Below are 22,380 nucleotides of genomic sequence, written 5' to 3'. Positions count from 1 at the left end.
TTTCATTCCTTTGGATATGGATATCCAGTTTTCCCAGCCCCATTTATTGAAGAGATTATTCTGTCCCTGGTCAATGGATTTGGGGGCCTTGTCAAAAATAATTGGCCATATATAAGGAAAATGTTCAAAAAAATAGATTGGGGTGATGAATACACAACTATATGATACTACTGTGAGCAGCTGATTGTACACCACGGATGATTGTATGATTTGTGAATATATCTCAATAATACTGAATTAAAAAAAAATAAATAATTGACCATAGATATGAGGGTCTGTTTCTGAACTCTTAATTCAATTCCATTGACCGATATGTGTATCTTTATGCTAATACCATGCTGTTTTGACCACTGTGGCTTTTTAATAAGCTTTAAATTTTAAATTCAGGAAGGGTAAGTCCTCCCACTTTGTTCTTTTTTCGGATGCTTTTGGCTATTCTAGGCCCCTTTCCCTTCCAAATAAATTTAATAACTATTTCAGGTCTGCAAAAGTAGTCTGTTGGAATTTTGATTGATATTGCATTGAATCTAGAGATGAATTTGGGTACATTGGACATCTTAACGACATTCAGCCTTCCTATCATGAGCATGGAAAGTTTCCACCTAGTAGGTCTTCTTGATTTTTTTAAGTAGTGTTCTACAGTTCTCTGGGTACAGGTTCTTTACATCCTTGGGTAAGGATATTCCTAGATACTTGATTCTTTTAGTTGCTATTGGGAATGGAATTTTTTTCTTAATTGCCTCCTCGTTTAGGTCATTACTAGTGTATAGAAACATTACTGATTCTTGTGCATTAATTTTGTATCCTGCCACTTTGCTGAATTTGTGTATTAGCTCAGGTAGCTTTATTGTAGATTTCTCGGGATTTTACAAATATAGGATCATGTCATCTGCAAATATTGACAGGTTTACTTCTTCCTTTCTGATTTGGATGCCTTTTTTATTTCTTTTTCTTGCCTAATTGCTCTAGCTAGAACTTCTGACACAATGTTGAATAACAGTGGTGACAGTGGGTATCTTTGTCTCACTCCCAATCTTAGGGGGAAGGCTTTCAATCTCTCACCTTTGAGAAGCATGCTAGCTGTGTGTTTTTCATATACACCCTTTATAATATTGAAGAGGTTTCCTTTGACTCCTACCTTTTGAAGTGTTTTTATCCAGAAAGGATGCTGAATATTGTTGAATTCTTTTTCTGCGTCAATTTAGATGATCATGTGATTTTTTTTCTCTTTCAATTTGTTAATGTGTTGTACTACATTGATTGGTTTTCTTGTGTTGAACCACCCTTGCATTCCTGGAATAAACCCCACTTGGTCATGGTATGTAATGCTTTCAATGTGCTGTTGGATTCGATTTCCAAGTTTTTTGTTGAGAATTTTTGTATCTATATTCATTAGAGAGATTGGTCTGTAGTTTTCTTTTCTTGTAATATCTTTATCCAGTTTTGGTGTTAGAGGGATGTTGGCTTCATAGAATGAGTTAGATAGTGTTCCCTTTTCTTCAGTTTTTTGGAAGAGCTTGAGCAGGAACGGTGTTAGTGCTTCTTGGAATGTTTGATAAAATTCCCCTGTGAAGCCATCTGGTCCTCAGCTTTTCTTTGTAGGGAGGTTTTTGATGACTGATTGAATCTCTTTACTTGTGATTGGTTTGTTGAGGTCTTCTATTTCTTCTCAAATCAATATAGGTTGTTCATGTTTTTCTAGGAAATTGTCCATTTCTTCTAAGTTGCCCAGTTTTTTGGCATACAGTTGTTCATAGTATCATCTTATGATTTTTTTTATTTCTTTGGGGTCCATGGTAATGACCCCCTCTCATTTCTTATTTTATTTATTTGCATCTTCTCTATTTTTGACTTTTTCAGTCTAGCTAAGGGTTTGTCAATCTTGTTGATCGTCTCAAAGAACCAACTTTTGGTTTTATTTGTTCTCTCTATTGTTTTTTAGTTCTCCAATCCATTTATTTCCATGTTAACCTTTGTTATTTTTCTTCTACTTGCTTTAAGGTTAGTTTGCTTTCTCTAGTTTTTTTCAGATGTTCAGTGTTCCAGTTTGCTAATGCTGCTGGAATGCAAAACACCAAAAATGGACTGGCTTTTATAAAGGGGGGTTATTTGGTTACACAGCTACAGTCTTAAGGCCATAAAGTGTCCATCAACAAAGGGTACCTTCACTGGAGAATGGCCACTGGCATCCGGAAAACCTTTGTTAGCTGGGAAGACACGTGGCTGGCGTCTGCTTGCTCCCAGGTTGTGTTTCAAAATGGCGTTCTCCAAAATGTCTGCATCAGCTTTCAACGGCCGACTTCAAAATGTTTCAGCTCCAGCTCGCTGTCTGAGCTTATATAGTGCTCCAGGAAACTAAACAAGGCCCATGCTGAATAGGCGGGGCCACGCCTCCATGGAAATTATCCATCGGAGTTATCACCTACAGTTCGGTCAGTCACATCTTCATGGACATTGAACCAGTAGGTTCCAACCCAATCCACACTAATACGTCTGCCCCCACAAGAATGCATTAAAGAATATGGCTTTTTCTGGGGGTCATAATATATACAAACTGGCACATTCAGTTAGGTCTTTGGTTTTAACTCTCTCTTCCTTTTTAATGTAGGCATTTAGAGCTGAAAAGTGCCTCTCAGTACCATCTTTGCTGCCTCCCTTAGGTTTTGGTATGTTGTATTCTCACTTTCATTCATCTCCAGAAATTTGATTTCTCTTGAAATTTCCTCTTTGACCCACTGATTGTTTAAAAGTGTGTTGTTTAACCTCCATGTATTTGTGAACGTTCCGGTTCTTCAGTAGTTAGTGATTTCCAGCTTCATTCCCTTAGGATCAGAGAAAGTGCTTTGAATAATTTGTCTTTTTTAAATTATTAAGATCTGTTTTGTGCCCCAGCATATGATCTATCCCAGAGAATGTTCCATGAGCACCTGAGAAGAATGTATATCCTGGTGTTTTGGGGTCCAATAATCTCTTTATGTCTTTTAGCTGTAATTCATTTATCGTATTGTTTAGTTTCTCAATTTCCTTATTGATCCTCTGTCTGCTGGTTGTTCTATCTATAGAAGAGAGTTGTGTGTTAAAGTCTCCCACTATTATTGTAGAAATGTCTATTGCTCTCTTCAGTTTTGCCTCATATATTTTGGAGCACCTTGATTCAGTGCATAAACATTTATGGATGTTATTTCTTCCTGGTGAATTGCCCCTTTTACTAATATAGTCTCCTTCCTTGTCTCTTATGACATCTTTACCTTTAAAGGTATTTTGTCTGATATTAATGTAGCTATCCCAGCTTTCTTTTGGTTACTACTTGCGTAGAATATCTTTTTCCATCCTTTAACTTTCAACCTATTTGTATCTTTGGATCTAAGATGAGTCTCTTGTAAACAGCATATAGATAGATCATATTTTTTAATCCATTCTCCTGATCTTTGTCTTTTAATTGGGGAGTTTAATCTGTTAGCATTCTAAGTTATTGCTGAAAAGGCAGTTCTTGATTCAACCGTCTTTTCCTTTGGTTTTTATTTGTCAGCTCTGTTTTTTCCCTCTCTTTTTATCCGTTAAGTTAACCTCCCTAATGCTCTTCCATTCTGTGCCCTCCTCTAGACCTCTGTCTCCTGTTTTTTCTTTTCAGATTACAGGACTCCCTTTAGTATTTCTTGTAGACTGTGTCTCTTGTTAGTATATTCTCTCAGCATTTGTTTTTCTGTGAGAATTTTAAACTCTCCCTCACTTTTGAAGGACAGCTTTGCTGGATAAAGAATTCTTGGTTGACAATTTTTCTCTTTCAGAATCTTAAATATGTCTTACCACTGCTTTCACATTTCCATGGTGCCCGATGAGTAGTCAGTGCTTATTCTTATGTGGCTTCCCTTGTGTGTGGTAAATCACTTTTCTCTTGCTGCTTTCAGGATTCTCTCCTTCTCAACATTTGACAATCTGATTAATATGTGTCTTGGAATGGGTCTGTTTGGATTTATTCTATTTTGAGTTCATTGGGCTTCTTTGATTTGCATATTTATATCTTTTATATTGGGAAATTTTCCCCAATAATCTTCCTAACCCTTTATTCTTCTCTTCTCCTTCTGGGACACCAAGATTCTTATGTTTGTGCCCTTCATGTTGTCACTCATTTCCCTGTGATCCAAATCAAATTTTTCCATCTTACCATTTATTCTTTTGTGCATTCGAATTTAGTTGTCTGTCCTCTAGTTTGCTTATTCTTTCTTCTGCCTCTTCAAATCTGCTGTTGTGTCTCTGGTATATTTTTAATTTGATCTAATAGTATCTTTCATATCCATAAGATCTGCTGTTTTTCCATTTATTCTTTCAAATTCTTCTTTATGCTCTTCTGGTGTCTTCTTTTTTTTTTTTTTAATCTTCATTTTATTGAGATATAGTCATATACCACGCAGTCATACAAAACAAATCGTACTTTCGATTGTTCACAGTACCATTACATAGTTGTACATTCATCACCCAAATCAATCCCTGACACCTTCATTAGCACACACACAAGAATAACAAGAATAATAATTAGAGTGAAAAAGAGCAATTGAAGTAAAAAAGAACACTGGGTACCTTTGTCTGTTTGTTTCCTTCCCCTATTTTTCTACTCATCCATCCATAAACTAGACAAAGTGGAGTGTGGTCCTTATGGCTTTCCCAATCCCCTTGTCACCCCTCATAAGCTACATTTTTATACAACTGTCTTCGAGATTCATGGGTTCTGGGTTGTAGTTTGATAGTTTCAGGTATCTACCACCAGCTACCCCAATTCATTAGAACCTAAAAAGGGTTGTCTAAAGTGTGCGTAAGAGTGCCCACCAGAGTGACCTCTCGGCTCCTTTTGGATTCTCTCTGCCACTGAAGCTTATTTCATTTCCTTTCACATCCCCCTTTTGGTCAAGAAGATGTTCTCCGTCCCACGATGCCAGGTCTACATTCCTCCCTGGGAGTCATATTCCACGTTGCCAGGGAGATTCACTCCCCTGGGTGTCTGATCCCACGTAGGGGGGAGGGCAGTGATTTCACCTTTCAAGTTGGCTTAGCTAGAGAGACAGGGCCACATCTGAGCAACAAAGAGGCATTCGGGAGGAGGCTCTTAGGCACAACCATAGGGAGGCCTAGCTTCTCCTTTGCAGCAATTCTGGTGTCTTCTTGATACCCTTAATCTCTTTAGCCAACTCACTGAAGTTGTTTAGGGGATTTTATGGACACTTTTGATTAGTTCCAAATTCTGTGTTTCCTCTGGCTTTTTAATTTGGTCATTTGGCTTGGCCATATCTTCTTCCTGTGCTTTGTGACTTTTGCTGGTTTCTTGGCATTTGATTATCTTCATAAGGTTATTTTGAAAGTTGATTTTCTTCACTCTAAGATTTTGTAGTTGCTTGGATTTGCATTGAATGCTTCCTTTGGCACTTGGGTTGTTAGTAATTCCTGGCCAAAGCAAGGCCGGGGCCTCACAAAGGAGATGTCCCCTTTTTTGGAAGTCTGTTAGGGGCTGGACAGAAAAGCAATTCTCCAGACTGCACTTTCCCTGTCTTCCCAGCAGATGATGCTCTAGGGCAACCTCTTCCCCACAACCCTGCCTCTCCCCAACTGCAGCCACCTGCTGGGCCAGGACCCAGCCAGGCAACAGTGCAGTCAAGGCTGCAGTTCTCTGTGTGTACTGGAAGCCGCCGGCTCTGGGGGTGGGGGTGGGCACTGAGACCCCACCTGTGGGTACAACATGTCTGCTGATTCCCAGGCTCCTGCGTGGAAAGACCTCGGGCTGGGAGACTGAGAGGTTCCACTTCCCCAGCCAGCAGCCATCCCAGGAGTGCTCTGCTTTCCTCTGGCCAGCAAGACTTAAGTTTGTTTTAGGGCACTGCTTTGACAGTTAGGTCGTCTGTATTTCTCAGTGAAAACAGGGCTGGATACCCATGCAGGGGGTGTAGACCAGTTCCATTGGGCCTGGGATAGGAGAGGCTCTGAAAAGCCTGCCGTTCCCCTGCACGTTCCAGCCTGCCCAGCAGATGGCGCTGTTGGATGACGTAATGGTCCTTGGAAGCTGTTTCCCTCCTGGAGCCCAGGCAGCTTCTGGCCCGGCGGGGCTGAAACTGCGGTTTCCTGTGCGCTTGCTTCACCTGCCAAAACCTGGCTCAGTGTGGGGCTGTGTCCCCGACTTTGCTTGGGGCACGGGACTCTCCCAGCTGCCTGCTGCTGCTTCCCTCAAGGGGAAGGGGGGCACTAGGACCCAGGGCTGGGAACAGTCTCTATCCACGTTTTCTCAGACTCTTTGTCCCTCACTGACCTGGGCCTTGAAATGTCCTCTCCTGACCCCAGGTCCCCAAACAGTTGATTTGGATATTTTCTGCCTGGCTCCTTGTTGCTTTTAGGGGAGATTTTGTGACTGTCTCCCTGGTCCTCCATTTTGGAAATTCCTCCTTGCTGCACTTTTGGATTCTGCCCTCCTCCATGGCTTAAGTCCTGCTGTGGGTCCCTGTGGGCTTGGGTCTCTGTGTCTGGCTGTAGGTGGGATCTGCTCACTGCTGTGAGATTTTATAGTCTGTGTCCCCTGTTGGCAGTGGGAGGGGTCCCGGCTGCTGCCTCTGGGCACTTCCCAAGCTGGGTGGGACCAGGAGAGGGGGAGGGGAGAGGACCAGCAGGTCTGGGACAGAAGTTTCCTACCTGATATTTTTTCTTTCTTTGATTTACTATTTGTAGGATCCCTCTCCAGTCTATAGCTTCCTCCAGAGTTCTGAGCAAGCGAGATTTGTCCTTTTCTTCACTGAGTCTCTGGGGAGAGGCTTTCAGTAGCTGTTTAGGTCACCATGTTGATGATGTCATTCCTCACTAAGCTGGATACAGGTCCCAGGAAGGGAGGGGTCCCACAAGGTGTCGACAGGAAGCTCTGTCAGCTCAGGTGACTCAGCCAGCAAGCAGACCTCATTGCCTTTTTTGAGAGTTGGGAAAGCTGAGTCTCAGGGGTTGGGTAGCCTTCCCAAGGACACCCAGGTTGCAGGTAGCAGAGCTGAGATGCTGGAATCCAGGTGTCGTGGGAGACCCTGAGGAAGGTCTTTGTGGAGCCAGAAACCCTCTGCCATTGAACACCGTCCAGTAGAACTTTCTGCATTAACGGGCATGTTGTATTTCTGCATGTCTGGTACAGTAGCTGCTAAACACTTTTGGCTGTTGAGCGCTTGACATGGGGCTCATGTGACTAGGGAGCTGAACTTTTCATTTTCTTTGTAGCTGGTTGCTACCATAAAGGATAGCACAGCTCTGCACCATAATGTAATGGATTTTTCTTCTCTTGGGTAGCAGGTGGGATAAACAGACCCTTGTTCTAAATTAAAGAGTGCACCGATCTGCATGCCCCTCTCAGCAGATGCTCTTGTATATATGCAGCAAGGGGAAATAAAATATATTGTCTGCCATTCCCTGTTTAAAAAACAAAAAACAAGCAAGCAAACAAAAAAACCTTTTCATTTATAAATTACGTTGATTGGTTTTATTATGAAAGAATAGAGAGGAACTTGGCCCTCCAGAAACTCAGCTCTGAAGCCTTTGCTATCCCCTTCCAGCCTCCTCTTGGGAAGTTAGCTGGCACAGCTGGTCCTCAGGCCACTGTTACTGAGAGGTGGGGGGGTGCCAGATGGTCAAGGCTGGCTGTCCACCTGCTGGCATCTTCTCTACCTGCTTTTGGATGAGGTTCTCATGGGCAGCAGGTAACCAGAAGCCTAGAGAAGGGATGGGAGACTTTGAGAACCTGTGGAGTTCGTCGGGTAACAGCCTCACTCCTTGTGTGTGTCCTAACCCCAGGAGGTGACATGGGCCATGGGCAGCACATGGGGGGTCTGGTCAAGGCCAAGGGAAGCTGATAGGTCAGGCTTTTGAAGGGGCTGGAGAACAAGCACGGGGCTGTACACGCCAGCTCAGCTGGAGTCCTGGTTCTGAGGCCTTAGGAAAGTTAAGGTTGCTGGATCTTGGTTTCCTTATCCATCGAATCAGAAGATTTTTGCAAAAATTAGGTGTAAGTGCTTAATAAAGCCAGTTGCTGCCTTTGGATTCTGCCTGCCTGTGGGCCTTGCCAGGCTGCCAGAGACAGGAAGCACAGCAGGTGGGCTCTGGGGAGGCCACTGACCCAGCGCCCCTCCATTCCAGTACTTTCCCTTCTGTGTGATGTCAGTGAACGTCACCCGCATCGCAATCCAGGCCTTGAGGGAGGACTGTCTCTCCAGGTGAGCCGCCGCATTGCTTGCCAGCCACCACCCCTGCCGCAGTTTCCCCAGCTTGCTTCCTCACCTGCCGGCTACCGGATGGCCCTGTCTCCCCAACCCCTCTCTTTTTCCCACCCCTGACCCCAGTTGTGAAGCTCGGGCCCATCCCCTGGGGGAATGTGGAGGGCAGGGCGCACCGGAATCAGCCTTTGTGCACTGATGAGCCCTGGGCTCCCTCATGCTGCAGAGAGTGCAACCGACAGCGAAAGGTCATCCCGGTGGTGAACAGCTTCTATGCAGCCACTTTCCTCCGCCTTGCCCATGTCTGGAGGACACAGCGCAAGACCATCTCAGACTCAGGCTTCGTCCTCAAAGGTACGGTCCTTCTCCCGGGGGAGCCTGGGGGCCCCAGGGTCAGGGTCCCCAGCACTGGGGCTGGATTACTTTTGGCTGTACTTCCCTTCCCCCTCCCTCCCTCCACACTTTCACTCTCTGGACCCTGCAACTCTTCTTGAGCATCACTCCTCCCTTTCTGGCCTTATCCCTCCACTGGTCATATTTTCTGAATCCAAAACTGAAAGCTGGAGTCTAACCATTGGACTGACCATTCAGAATCGCGATTGTCCTGGACAGGGTGGAGCGGTGGTCCCCGAGCTCTCTCCATCTTAGAGGACGCGCTCTCCTTGCTCCCCAGGCGATCTGGGTTGGGGGTTGTTAGTGCTGCATGAGGCTGGGGCTGCTCCCTAGAGCTGCTCGTCTCTCCTAATCTGGTCCTCTCTGTTCCAGACTTGGAAGCGTTGGCCAAGAAGAACCCGAAGCTGCTGCTCAAGGCCCTGGAGAGCTACTTGGCCCGTGTATCACAGGGTCAGGCCTCCCTGCTGGGAGCCCACAAGTGCCGGGGCCCACAAGCCACACCCTCCAAGGACCTCACCTTCACGGGCGTGTGTGACCTGCCCCCACCCTCATCCGAGGCCCACGGCTGATCTGACCAGAAGCCGAGGGATAGAAGGACGGACAAGCCGGGCCGCAGCTGCCTTCGGAGGGCCGTGTGAGCTGTGGAAGAAGCACCCATGCTGGGCCAAGGCCGTTCCTGTTTCAGCAGGCGGCGTGGTCAGGAAAAGCCAAGGCCCCTCACCCACATGAGCCATTAGATGGGGTTAGACTCAACCCACTCCCCAGACCTGTCTCCACAGCAAGCATTTGGCCTTAGACTTCATCTTAGTTGGACCACAGCTTACAGGGTTGGGTCCCCGTGAGGAGGTTCTTCATATCCCTGTGCTGAAGGATAGTCCCAAGTAGAGGCCACCAGAATTCTGACTCCCTGGCAGCAGGGCTGTCAGGCCCCAGATGTCTGCAGGGCTGGAGAACTGTGTGGTTACCATTGGCAGGGAGAACGCATGGCGGCAGCCAGCGGGGCAGCTTGAACCAGAGCAAGTTGCCTGATACGTCAGCTGGCTGGGTTTCCTTCCTCCCTCTGCCAGGCCCCTGTGGGGACGCTCGCAGCTTTCTGGCCTTGCCACTTATCCCTGCTCTTCTCCCACTTCTTTCCCTAGTTCTCCCTTCCCCAATTATTTATAGTATAGAAGCTGGCATTTGGCCAAGTCTCTTCCTTGGCTGCTCACCCTAATCACCCCTCAGCAAGGGCTTCCTCACCTGTGGAGGCTGTTCATTTCCCGTCATGGATAGTTTCCTGGCTTGGCTGAGGGAAGGAGGAAGTTCACACACCAGCAGTTTTTAAATAAAGGGATTGTTCTAGTTTAAGGGTCTCGGGTGTTTTCTTCCTGTGGCCCTGTTGTTCCAGGAACAGTTGGAGCCTGGCTCTCTAGCCAGGTGAGGGCACAGGTTGGCTGTGCCGCTGGTGGTGGGATCCAGGAGAGAGAAGCCCTCCCAGCCCTGGCCAGCCTTCCGCCAAGTTGATTCAATGCCATGCTCCTCGGCACACTTGCAGGCCCCAGAGACTCCTCGCAAGCTCCAGCCAGTGGCAGAGGTGGCCCTGATTCTCATTAAGGGTCACCGATGCGGTGCACCCATACTTCTGCCTCTAGGGAAGCCTGGCTGTGATCCCCATCTGCAAAAGGTCAGGGTCACCTGAGCTGAGGTGTGGGAGCAGGTGAGAGCCCTCCTGGTTCTGCTCAGGCCAGCCCGGCCTTGGCTGCACTTGGCTTCTAGTATTCAGGCTGCAAGGAAGCTCTGTGCCCTGGGGTCTGGGCTCTGCCTCTGGAGAGCTCTGTTGTCCCCCACCACCCACCTCGGGTCACAGGGTGGGTAGTCACCAGTGCTCCACCACTCTCTTATCTTCCCTTCTCCCTCAAGTATATCCATTAGAGGTCACTGTCTGACCCCTGGAGTGGGACCCCTTCCCAGGGGTGGGAATAACAGGTGGCCACCCAGCTATGGAAGGGAACCCCGACAGCTGTCAGCAGGAGGCCTCAAGGCAGGGTGAGGGGGCACCACACCCTGTGCCTTGTGTCATCTGAGCCTGACCTGGACTAATCTTTGGTTTCCCCCCCTTCCTCAGACTGGGTCCTTAGCTGACCGGAGGTGGCAGGGCATGTCCCAGGCATGGCTGCAGGGGAGAAAAGTTGCAGCTGAGCCTCCGCTTCTGAGTGTCAGGGACCCTGGTTGCTTTCCTTCTTATACCCCACGCTCGCTCTGAGACTGGGCGGCTGACTCAGCAGAGCCAACTGGGCCTGCTCCAGGCATGTCCAGGGACCTGTCCCCTGTGCACTGGAGCCTCTGGCTGGAGGAGCCCTTCCTCCGCTCCGCTCGCTGTGTAAGGCATTCCGTATGACAGACAGCCACAGCTCTGAGTCTTGGGACGTGAGCCATGGCAGTCCAGGAATTTTTAAGTTGGATTCTGCTAGACTGATTGGGGGGTGGTGTCTGAACTCCCTGAAAGCTGACGCAGAAATCTTAATGTGTATTTTTCCTAGGAAAGAGTCTAGGCCTGGTCTTAAAATACTCCACAATCCTCAAAATATTGTCAGAACCACCACTTTAGTGCACCCCATACTGTCCGCCCTTTCGAAGAGCATCCCTGGCACACTCTTGGTTTAAACTGTCAGGTGGAGGGACCGGGTGTCATGTGCTGGGGAGGGAGTGGGCGGGGATTTCTATTCTGCTGCTTGGCACAGAATCAACCAGAACAACTTGATGGAGATTTTTGTGTTTTTGGGGGGGGATGAAAGAATGCCGTGTGTCAGAGCTCGGAAACCACGTAACCTCAGGACCCAGGGCTGGGCGTGACGGCGAGGGCGGTTGCAGCTCACCGAGGCCTCGGGGACGCTCACCCAGACTCATGCCTTGCTGGCTGCCTGGGTCACGTGCTGCAAGCTGAGGCCTTTTTGGCTGCTCTGTTTTCATCTCTATTTAGCTCTCTGTTCTCTTCGATATTCCAGCCACCACCCAGTTCTACAAGAGAATCAGCTGGAGCTGAGGCCTAGACGAGGAGCTTGCCCCAGTTCAGAGAGAGACCAGGTGAGACCCAGGACTCCTGGCTCACGGTCCCGTGCTTTTCCCACAGCGCAGCAGGGCCCTGGCGTGTCACCCGACCCACAGTGCCCCGTGCCCAGGAAGCAAGCCAGACTTCTGCCCAGCGGTGAAAAGTTGTCTTCCTGGTTGGCAAACACATGCCATGTGGAGTCTGCCTCACATTGGTTTATTAGGGCACATCAGGAAACACGGGCTTAAATGGCTGTGCATCCCAAGCTCACAGCCACAGCTTCTCCTAGTTGGAATGTGAGACTGAGCTGAAACCTCGGGTGAAAGCGAACCTGGGGCCTGGACCTGTGCCACCTCCCAATCAGGTTCTCCGGGTCTCCCAGCCCCTCTGCCTCAATCATGCAAAGCCAGGTCTGGCCCCTCGGAGGCCCAGGCCCCTTGGGGGCTGTGGAATTGGTACCCATGTCCCCGCCATCTCCAGCATGGTGACAAGCCCAGGTATGTCAGTGGGGGCAGTGGGAGTAAGCCCAGGCCACACAGCACAGGCAGACGCCAGGGAAAGCATTTGTTTCCTTTATTGACTACCTGCAGTTGGCTGGGGTGGGGGGGTGGGAGGGTCTCACCACTGGCCAGGTGGCCAGAAGAGGAGCCCACCAGCAGGAGGTGGGGGCAGGGGTCACCAACCCTCATTTCCAGTCCTTGAAGAATTGCTTGAAGATGGGACTCTCGCGGCCCTGCGGCAGAATCTCCACCTGCAGGGAGAGGCCTGGCTCAAGGGAGCTGACAGCCGTGCCTCCGACAGGGAGGCCCAGGGGTTTGGAGCCCTGGGGAAGGGTGCTGGGCACCAGGCCTGAGCCCATGTGCAGGCCAGGCCAGGGCTGATCCCCCACGTCAGCCAGGAGATGGGAAGTGCGATTACGGGACACGGGCTGGGAAAACAGACTGCTCTCTGGGCATGGGTGCACAGTTTGGTAAATGCACCTTATCACCTCTCCTCGCAGCAGTTGTGGGGCCACTGGGCTAGAGCTGGAAGGGATGGTCCCAGCCAGGGACAGTGGCCCGAGGAGAAGCGCAAGCTGTCATGCCACCAACATCCTCTTAGAAAATGACGTGTAGTTCTGAATTTCAGAGGTTTGAGAAGGACTTTCCCACTGGACGGGTCTGGGGAAGCCTGACTGTGCCCCGGGCTTTCCTGTCCTTCTTGTCCAGTCTGGGGGTAGAAGGCCACAGGGAGAGCCCCAGGAATGGGGTGGGGGCAGGGGGCGTCTCCTCACCTGGGTGCTCGGGGCATACCGCATACGGGAGATGAAGTCCTCGGCCACCCGGAGAGCCGCCTGCCGCTCCTTCTCGTTAGCTTTTCGCCCTGGATCATAGGAAGAAGATGTTTTAAAAGGGCAGGGACCCTCTCCAGCCCCCCCATCCCATTTTTCTTAGGGAAATTGAAGGGGGTTCACAGGATTTCTGGCAACTTTTAAAATAAATGGATGGTGGGGAGTTGCAGGGATGCTGAAGAGCTGCGGACTGCGATCACAGCCCCTCGAGACTTCCCCTAGGCCAGATGAAAACTCTATTCCCTAGGTCTAATCTTCCAAATGTCTGCTCCAGCTGGGGGTCCAGGGGTATTTCAGGGAAGCCCAGGGGTGTTCTGCCCAACATCAAGCTCCTAAGGCCAGGGATCCCCTCAGTACAGCCCCTGGCTTCCCAAGTCCACCAACTATCCTGTTATCAAGCCTTTTCTGTAAAGCCAAGCAGGACAAAGTGTGTGGTTACTACGGAGGTGCCTTTGCTCCTAGGAAGCCAGAACACTGACCTAAGCTCAATAGTTATGCTGAGAATTTACAAAACCGAGGACCACACTGCAGCCCCTTCCTTCTGCAGGCAGGCCCCGTTACACGCTGTGCTCCTGCTTAAGGCATTTTTCCAGGGAAACAACATGAATTGTGGTTGGCTTCCCGGCCAGGCTATAAAAATCAAATTATCCCCAGTGGTTCTAAAATTAATAGGCTGTCTGTACCTCCCTCTTGGGATTACCAGCTGTACCCTACCCAGGAGACACTTCTCTCCCTGGCCTCCCAAGTTTCCTGTGTCTCCTCTTATGCCTCTTTCCATAACGACTTGTCTCTGCCTGGGGTTCAGTAAGCTTCCGTGGATGGGTCTGGGGAGCCCGCCACATTGGCCTTGGTCCCAGGGGAAATGTTCCCTGTGGCAGGACTGGAAGGACAACCCAGGAACACAATTCTCCCTCTCCCCTTTCTTAGAAACCTGCCAATGCCACTTGCTGCTCCAGGCCCTTCCCTTTTGCCTGTACTTCCGTTTCTAGGAGGAAGTCGTGCTAGTTGCCTGGTAGCAGCTATCATTGGAATACCTAACTCTTTCCCCATCCGCCTGGCCAGGCTGGGGGCTGGGAATTTCTCTCTGTCTTGGTTGACCCCACAAATATTTATTGAACAAATGCTATTTTGCCAAAACACTAGAGACAATATGTTTCCTGCTTTCAAGAAGCTTATAATCTGGTCAGGGATGTAAGACATGTTCCAAAAAGGCAACCAGAGAAAAGTATCAGGAGGCCCCTAGCATCCCTGAAACTTGGCTCTGTGTCCCAGCATTTTCAAAGAGCCAAGCCAAGCAGCACGGGCTTCTCCACACAGCAGTTTCTATTTCCAGCTGATACAATCTCTTGGAAGAACAAGTTCCACAAGTTTACCTCCCACTGCATAAAGTGATATTTAGTTTGTCTCCCATTTAGCTCTGTCACACTCCAGGCAGAATCCCAGGATCGGGGGGCCCAGCAGTGCTGAAGGCCTCATTCTCTAGCAAAGCGGCTCTCAAAGTGTGGCCCCTGGACCAGCAGCAGCAGCACTTCCTGGGAACTTGCCAGAAATGCAAACTCTCCACCCCAGCTCAGACCTACAGAATCAGGGTCCCTGGGAGGGGGCCCAGCCACCTGTGTTTTAACAGGCCCTGCAGTGAGTCGGATGCCCGCTGAAGTGTCAGAGCCACCGCCTATGATTTAGGGAGAAGGAATAGCAAAGAGAAAACCCTTAGCCAGAAGCATCCATGCCAAGCCCTCCAGCAGCTGAGACCCCACACACCCTTCCAGATGTAGATCTTGCCACAGAGCCCGTTGTCCAGCACGAAGCAGTCATCTGGTATGAGCAGCTCCAGGGCAAAGGGGCTGGAGTCAGCCACCTTGGTCAGGTGCATCTGGCCAGTGGCGTCGGAGACCTGGGGAGAGAGGGCCGTGCCAGAACCCAGCCACCACCCCATACCCCAGCTCGCCCCTCCCCAGACTCCCTACCCACCTTATACAGAGCCGCGGCCTGGGCGTTTGTCTGGTCAGCTGTGAGGTCTTCCTCAGGGTTGCCCTCCTGCAGCGGGGGCTTGGGGCCCAGAACCTGGGGGGGTCAGGGCCAGGGCAAGCCAGGTTTATGGGGATTCTCAACCCATCCCTCCCAGGGCCACCAGCTGCTGGGACAGAATGCCCTGCACAAGCAGCCCCCGGTAAGGGCCCAGAACCCTGCCCACCCCCCCACCCAGCCATTCACCCGCCATCAGCTGCCCTCAGCCCCCACTGGCTGACTGCTGCCTCGCTCGGCCACTCCCAAAGCCAAGGCTCTGGCTGCCCACCCCACCAGCCCCTCCACCTGGGTCATCTCAGCAGGCTCTTCTCCATCGGTGACAGTCTCCACCTGCGCCCGGCCCTGCCGCTCACTGTCCCGGATGGCCAGGGCCAGGTCCCGCGCCTTGTTGCGCTCCAGGATGTTGGACTTGGCCCCACACCAGACGAAGATGCTCTGGGGGGACCCGGGGAAGCCTGGGTCAGAGCCAGCTGCCTGTGCCCTGCCACTGCCAGGCCCCTGGCTCCCTCTCCCTCTCCTTCCAGAAGACCTGAGCCCAGAGGCCAGGCAACCCCAAGGCAGAGTCAGAGCCCCGAGGCCACTTGGAGAGGGACAGGGAGAGGCCATCTCTGCAAGGGGCATGGCCCAGCCCCCAGCCCCTTTCTGTTTTCTCTCCCTGCACATCACTTACCACCATGTATCTTATGTCTTTCTCCTATTTATAATCAGTCTCCCCTGTTGAGATAGTAAGTGTCCCCAGGCCATGACTATTTTGTTTTGTTTTTCTTTATTCAGTGTTAAGACAGAGCCTGGCACATATTTAGGCACAAAATACACATTTGTTGAATGAATGAATGAATGAACAAACGAGTGAGTGAAGGCCAACCTCGAGCCCAGTATCTCCCTCCTCACCTCTCCTGAACTGTGTGTGGCAGGGTCGGCTCCTAGCCCCACCCCATCGCTTCTAACTCCCCCAAACAGCTCCCGGTTAAGCTTCCTGCCCCCAAAATCCTCAGCGTGAGATGCGGTCCCAGCGCAGCAGACAGACCTTGGATCTCGCCTTCCTTAGCCATTTTCGCTGCCCTGCTCCTGTTCCCACCCCAGGTTCCAGTCGCCTTGGACCCTTCCCCGCTTGCCTCCCTGTCTACCCCTTTCCCTACCTTGGGGCCCGGCTCAGCTGTCGCCTTTGGCTGGGATGACATCTCCCCTCTGGGACGGTCTCATCAGGCCAGGGGGCCCCTCCCTGCCCAGAGCTCCCCCAGCACCAGCCACTGCTCCCCCCAAGAGCCCACATCCTGCTGTGGGTTGTGGCAAGTGACCAGCCCATCTTGGCCGCCACCCCAGGACACGCTCCTTGGGCACAGGAACCTTGTTTAATCCAACCCTGGGGCTGAAGTACGGTGCCCACCCGGGCCGCTCGGGCCGCCCTGCCAACCCACCTGGCCCAGATCCAGGATGAAGCAGTCCCCGGTGTTGAAGCTGCCCCAGGCCAGCGCCCGCTCAGTGGCACGGATGTTCCTCTTCCCCTTCACCTGGTAGAGTCTCCTGACGACGGCCGGGGCGGCCCCCGAGGAGGTCTTGTGGAAGGCCGACTCCACGCCACCCTCCTGCAGCCGCAAATGCCAGCCTGAGCGGGCCGAAGGGGCACCCGGAGCCCCCCCACCCCGGCCCACCAGGAGGCGCACAGAGGACGGCGGGCACGGGGGCCCTGCCCGGGAGGAGGAACAGCGGGGGCGGCCCGGGGGGCTCCGACCTGGTACTTGAGGCCGCGCGGGAAGTAGCTCATGAAGAGGTCCGACTCGTTGCCCTGCGCCTCGCGGTGCTGCACGGGCCGCTCCCCCAGCAGGCTGTTGAGGTGCACGGCCAGCACGGCGCAGGCCCCCTGCTCGTCCCGGGAAGACTGCTGGCCTGGGAGCGGGCGGGGCGGCAGCAGGACGAGACCCGTGAGACCCAGGCCAGACCCCCAGCCCGCCCCTGCCCGTCCCGCACCCCTCACCTATCCACAGGTGCAGGTGGGACTGCTCCTCAGGACCATTGTGCAGCACCAGGTAGGAGTCCCCCGAGAAGAAGACGCCCCAGTTCTCCGGGGCCACGGGCACCGGCTTCAGCTTCTCCACCCGCCAGATGTGCAGGCCGGGCTCCTGCACCGAGGCTGGGAACGGGGAGCCGCTGCGGGAGGGAAGGGGGTTTTGGGGGTTGGAGGGGCCAGGCCCCAGGGAGGGGTTTGGGGGAGTTGGGGGCCGAGGGGCTGGGACCCAGAGGGTGGAGGAGGATGGGGCGCAAGGCCTACCTCTGCAGGATGGGTGTGTACATGTCGTTTTCGGATCTGGAACGAAAGAAGAAGCCGTGGTCACTATTACAAATGCTACGACAGCCTCGCCTTGGTCTGGGAAGGCCCTTTTGCGCTCATTGACTATTAATACAGTTCCAGAAGCCCCAGGGGGGTTTTATCGCTGGCTCTGCTTTGCAGGTTAAGAACCCAGAGGGTCCTGAGTGTTGAGCCCAGCTCCCCGATGCCCCCGCCAGCGACACCCCGCTGCCGGGGCCTCTCAGCCTCGCTTCTCTTTGCTTCCAGAACCTCACTTGGTGACCCAGGCTGGCACCCAACTCTCCAAGCAACAGTTGCCCCTACTAGACAAGTCCTAATTCAGTGTCCTAAGCATCCACCATGAAAAAAAACTAGAAAAAGAAAAGCAAATTCAACCCAAAGTAAAGAAATAATCAAAATAAGAGCAGAAAATAAACAGAAAACAGAAAATCAATGAAGCTGGGTCTTCTTCTTTTTATTTTTTTAGAGAGCAATACAATGGATAAACCTCTAGACCAACTGGGAAAAAAAAGAGAGAAGACCTAGATTTCCAATACAAGAACGAGAGTTTCCTCAGATATAGAAAGGATAAAGGGAACGTTACAGAGAACTGGATGCCAATAAACTTGATGACTTAGTTGGAAGGGACAAATTCCTTAAAAGATACAAACTACAAAAGTTCACTCATGAAGAAATAGATTACCTGAACAGTTCTCTATCTATTTTTTAAAAATTGAATCTGTAGTCAAAAACCCTGCTACAAGAAAAGCATTCCAAGCCCAATAACTTCACTGGCAAATTCTATAAAAAATTTAAGGAAAACATAAAACCGAGTCTACACAAACTCATCCAGAAAATAGAAGAGAAGAGAACACTTCCCAATTCATTCTCTGCTGCCAGCTTTATCCTGATATCAAAATCAGATAACTATATTACAGGAAAGGAAAACCACAGACCAATATTTTTCATAAGCAGAGGTACAAAAAATTAACAAAATCTTAGCAAACAGAATCCAATGATATATAAAAAGGATAAAACACGATAACCAAATGGTTTATCCCAGGAATGGCAGGTTGGATTAACATCTGAAAATCTATCAATGCAGTAGACCAATTTAAAGCAATCAGATCAATATATGACCAATATAAAGCCAATCAATATATAAAATATCAATTATACATTGATTAAAAAATCAATAGACCAATAAAACTCAATCATATTAAAAGACCAAATAAAAGAATATATGTGTGTATGAGTGTGTATGTGTATCATCAGCTCAATATAAATGCAGAAAAAGAATTTAACAAATCTTTTTTTGTTAGATCTACATCAACGCCTAATAAAATCTCTCAGCAAACTAGGAATAGAAGAGAACTTCCTGAACGCAATAAAAAGCACCTACCCCAAAATCCCTCCCGCTAACTTACTCAATGGCCCTCTTGTTCTAAACTCCCTCCCTGGAGAATTTCACCTATTCCCAAGCATCAGCTGTCACCCCAGATGCCCAGCTCTGCCCCAAAAGCTGGATGACAAACATCATCTTTCTTCGGTAGGTCAGTGGGAGCAACTTTCTGTATATAAAAGTTATCCAGGAAAAGAAAAATGCTGCAGGCACACATTTTTTTAAATGTTATCTTTTTCAAAAATCAGAAAATCCATTAGCTACAGCTTCCACTCACAGTTTCTCGTAAGGTTTTCTTCTTTTTTTGGCTTAAAATGCAGAAACCACGGAGCAGCAAGCACTGCAGAACACTTCACTCCAAGCTCCTGAACAGTATTTTTGCAAAGTGAGCTCCAGCGGTGCAGGGGTCGGCTTGGGGAGTTAGAGAGTGCAGCCACCCGGGGACTCAGGGACAGTGGAAGCTGGAGGAAAGAACTAGCGATTTGGGCAGGAAAGCAGAGGGTGTTGAGTCTTAGTAGGAAACAAAGAGGGGGAGGTCAAGGCCGGAGGAAATGGGTGCAAAATGCCACAGGAGCTCTGACTTTCCTTTTCCATTCCCAACCTACAAAAGAGCGGAAGGCATTTTTCGGCCCCACACTTCCTCCAAAGGGGGAGGAGACGGGGAGGGGGAGGGTTGGAGAAAGGAGCCTTCAGTGTTTCTCCACCCGCAGAGGGTCACATGCTGTGCCCACATCCCTTGACTCAGGCCCAAGTGGGGCGGCGGCCGCCCCCAGCCCGGACCAGGGGGGAGAGCTCGGGACAAGGCGGCCAGTTTTTCACCGGGTGCTACTGAAATGACAGCTCAGAATCAGGTGCCCCCGCAAGGCTCTGACAGAAGGAGCCTGGCTGCCTGCTCCTCCATCACCCTTGGCTGCCCACTGGAATCACTTTGGGACCTTACGAAAAACGTCAGCACCCACGCCCAGGCCTGGAGAGTCCGAGTCCACGGGCCTGGGCATCTGTATTTGGAGCCTATGTTCTAGGTGATTCTGAGGCTGCCAGCGGACTGTGTCCCGAACAGGGTGTCACACTTGCCTGCATGTTAGAATCCTCTGGGGGCAGCCCACTTATGAGACCAGCTAAAAGCAAGGTCTTCTTGGGGTGTAGACAACACAGTCTACTCGATTTCATTCAAAGTCTGTGCTGGGGGCTCAGCACTGTGCAGGCTTGTGGTCTGGCTAGAGGGAGCAGTGAGGCAGGGATTCGTCACACCCAGTGAGGATGTGGACAAACCTGCTCTCGGAGGGGGGATGGTCACAGAATCACATGTCAGCATTAGAAGACGTCTTAGCACTGATCTAGTTCTACTCCCCACTCACCTCCCAACCCATACCCATACGCACACAGCTCAGAAATCCCTGCTCCAGCATCCCGCACCATCCTTTCCTTGAATGCTTCTGGTGATGGGGAACTCACCACCTTACAAGGCAGCCTCACCTATACATACCTCTGTCAAAGCTTTCGCTTTCCCCACTCAGCAGTGACTTATGGACCTGCTTGTGTCCCCTGCTAGACTCGAAGAAATGTTCAAGCAGGGACTGTGTTTTGTCTCTCTGGATCTAGCTGGAACCTCATTCTTGGCCTGGCACCCTGCAGGTGCTCAAAGAATGTGTTTGATGAACTGCACTTGCTGGGGTCCAATTATTAGACTAGGTGGGCTGACAGCACAGGATTTCAGCAGACTGGGACAGCCTGGAGTAGCTGGAGAGGCAGAAAGCAGAGACTAGAGATAGAGTCATGCTGGCAGCGGTTAGGGACTAAGGCAGGGTGCACGCCCTGATGCCTGGCCCTTGGCCCTCATTTGGGAACCAGCCTTTAAGACAATGCTTGACAGCTGTCAGAACAACACAGTCCTCCTCAGATCCTGATTCCATAGAAGGCGGTGGGGTGGGGGGCAGGTGTCAACACCCAGGAACTACACCAGCTCCTCAGAGCCTGGGGTCTCAGGAGCGGGGTCCAGAAGCCAGGTTTGTAGCTCCTCGGCCAGTGCTCTCCCCCGACACCAAGGAGGACCCCCACCGATCTCCATCTTCACCTACCCCCCAACCGCACACAGCCAGGCTGGACCCTTAGTCAGGGTCTTGTTGAATTTGCAAAGTAACTGCCTGTGCCGCATATTTGGATTCACCTGGGAGGCCTGGCCCTCCCCGTCCCCATAGCCGCTCCGCCCCAATCATCCGCAGAAGACAGGTTATTCCTGTTTGGTTGGGGGACAAGCATCAGCAACTCTGAATTCACCTCCAGCCTGGCGGGGGGCCCTGGGGAGTCCAGTCCCCTCTGCCCGGAAGAGCCCTGCCCGAGGGGCGCCTTCATGGGTAACGGGGCACAACCACCGCTTCCTCCCGGATGAGGCATCTGCTGTCTGCGGGCTGGGACAGTGGGCTGGGGAAAGACGCTTGCAGAAGCACAAGTCTCTATTTGCAAACCCCGGCTCCCCCGGGGCCTGGGCTCCCGCAGCCGCCCTCCCTCTTTCACCTCCTGCTTCTGCTTTCCAGGTTCTGCTTTCCTCCAGCCTGGCCCCACCCCAGCTCCCCACGTCCCTCTCCCTCCTCCCGGGCTGCCCCACCCGTCTGTCCTTCCCACATCTTCCCCACGGGGGGTGGACAGTCCTTGGCCTGCGTGGAGGACAGGGCAGGGCCAGGCCAAAAAGGGGAGGACGAGTCAGAAGTCCCCACGGGAGGCTGTGGGTCCACCCCAGCCCCAGGCCTCCCGCCTAGGACCGTCCAGGCCAGCTCGGCCTGCATGTCCTAAGTGAGTCTAGGAACGGCAAGGAAAGCCCGCAAAGCCACACCCGGCCGCGGTCCCCCACTCACCAGCCTCCGCCTTGGGAAAAAAGCGCGTCTGCACAGCCCGGCAGCGGCTGGGTTGGTCTCATTTCCTGGGTGGGGTCATTGGCTCAGCAACACTTTCCCTCCTTCCCCGGGCTCATCTTTCTCCCTGCCCCGAGTGCCTACATGTATTTTTTTAAAGCTTGGTTTGGAGGGCGTGGCCTTGCCGTCTCCAGCACACCAGGCGCGGCCCAGGGCTAGCCCCTGGCCTGCCTGTCATTCAGCACATGTCTACGGTCACGCAGCCCCGGGGACACTGGGGCACAGTGGGTCTGGCTCCACCCAGAAGCAGCAGAGTTTCCTACACCACCTCATAGGGCCTTAAGCCAGCAGGGTCCCACCTGCTCGCTTGCCAGCCGAGGCCCTGAGAGCAGGGGTGACTTACCCAAGTTCCCACAGGGAGCGGGAGGTAGAGGAAGAGAGGCCTCCAGTACCTTCCAAACCCACACAGGGGCATGGTGGCTTGGGGAGCAAGCAAGCCACCCGGTCATGCAGCCACACACATGGGGCTCCTCTGCCTGAGCCCCTGGCCTGTCTGTCCTAGACACAGCTCTGTCCTGGCCCAGGGAGGGGTGGGGGGAGTCAACAAACTGGTTAGAGGTAGGGCTGAACTTTTACAGTCAAGGCCCCACCCAGGGGGCAGTTAAGCAAAACCCGGAACAAGTCTTACCTCCAAACCAAACCCCACTATCTGACTGCACAGGAAAAGCTGGAAGGAAATAAAGCCCGGGGAGAATGTTTCTCGCTGCAATTAAATCTATCCATGTGCTAAAATTTCTGAGCCGGAACAAGATGGGGATTTGTTCTAGTTTGCTAATGCTTC

At 51.4% G+C, this 22,380-nt stretch overlaps 2 protein-coding genes across 10 annotated transcripts in view; one reads left to right on the top strand and one right to left on the bottom strand.

Moving 5' to 3' along the window:
- Positions 1–9,962, top strand: part of ELMOD3 (ELMO domain containing 3) — a 30,468-nt gene extending 20,506 nt beyond the window's left edge. For all 7 annotated transcript variants that reach the window (XM_037807798.1, XM_037807793.1, XM_037807792.1 and 4 more), the window contains 3 exons: positions 8,146–8,222; positions 8,449–8,576; positions 8,988–9,962. In XM_037807798.1, coding sequence (XP_037663726.1) covers positions 8,146–8,222; positions 8,449–8,576; positions 8,988–9,150 — 368 coding nt within the window. In that variant the 3' untranslated portion in view covers positions 9,151–9,962. The remainder of the gene's footprint in view (positions 1–8,145; positions 8,223–8,448; positions 8,577–8,987) is intronic.
- A 2,250-nt stretch (positions 9,963–12,212) lies between these two features.
- On the bottom strand, positions 12,213–21,698 carry CAPG (capping actin protein, gelsolin like). Of its 3 annotated transcripts, none has more exons than XM_037807584.1 (10): positions 21,543–21,698; positions 17,271–17,306; positions 16,977–17,149; positions 16,734–16,888; positions 16,420–16,587; positions 15,287–15,436; positions 14,945–15,037; positions 14,735–14,867; positions 12,917–13,005; positions 12,213–12,394 (listed from the first exon to the last, which is right to left on the bottom strand). In XM_037807584.1, the coding sequence occupies exons 2-10, from the start codon at positions 17,291–17,293 to the stop codon at positions 12,329–12,331; spliced, it is 1,050 nt and encodes a 349-aa protein (XP_037663512.1). In that variant the 5' UTR covers positions 17,294–17,306; positions 21,543–21,698; the 3' UTR covers positions 12,213–12,328. The 3 variants fall into 3 exon arrangements, with proteins under 3 accessions (XP_037663512.1, XP_037663514.1, XP_037663513.1); XM_037807586.1 differs by lacking the exon at positions 21,543–21,698 and adding an exon at positions 20,177–20,200; XM_037807585.1 differs by lacking the exon at positions 21,543–21,698 and adding an exon at positions 18,968–19,295.
- Between the last annotated feature and the right edge of the window lie 682 nt (positions 21,699–22,380).

Source organism: Choloepus didactylus, chromosome 17 (genome assembly GCF_015220235.1).
Source record: "Choloepus didactylus isolate mChoDid1 chromosome 17, mChoDid1.pri, whole genome shotgun sequence".
In the NCBI taxonomy this organism is placed as follows: Eukaryota; Metazoa; Chordata; class Mammalia; order Pilosa; family Megalonychidae; genus Choloepus; species Choloepus didactylus.
Note: the sequence above shows the minus strand (reverse complement) of the source record. Positions and strands in the feature narration are given on the sequence as shown.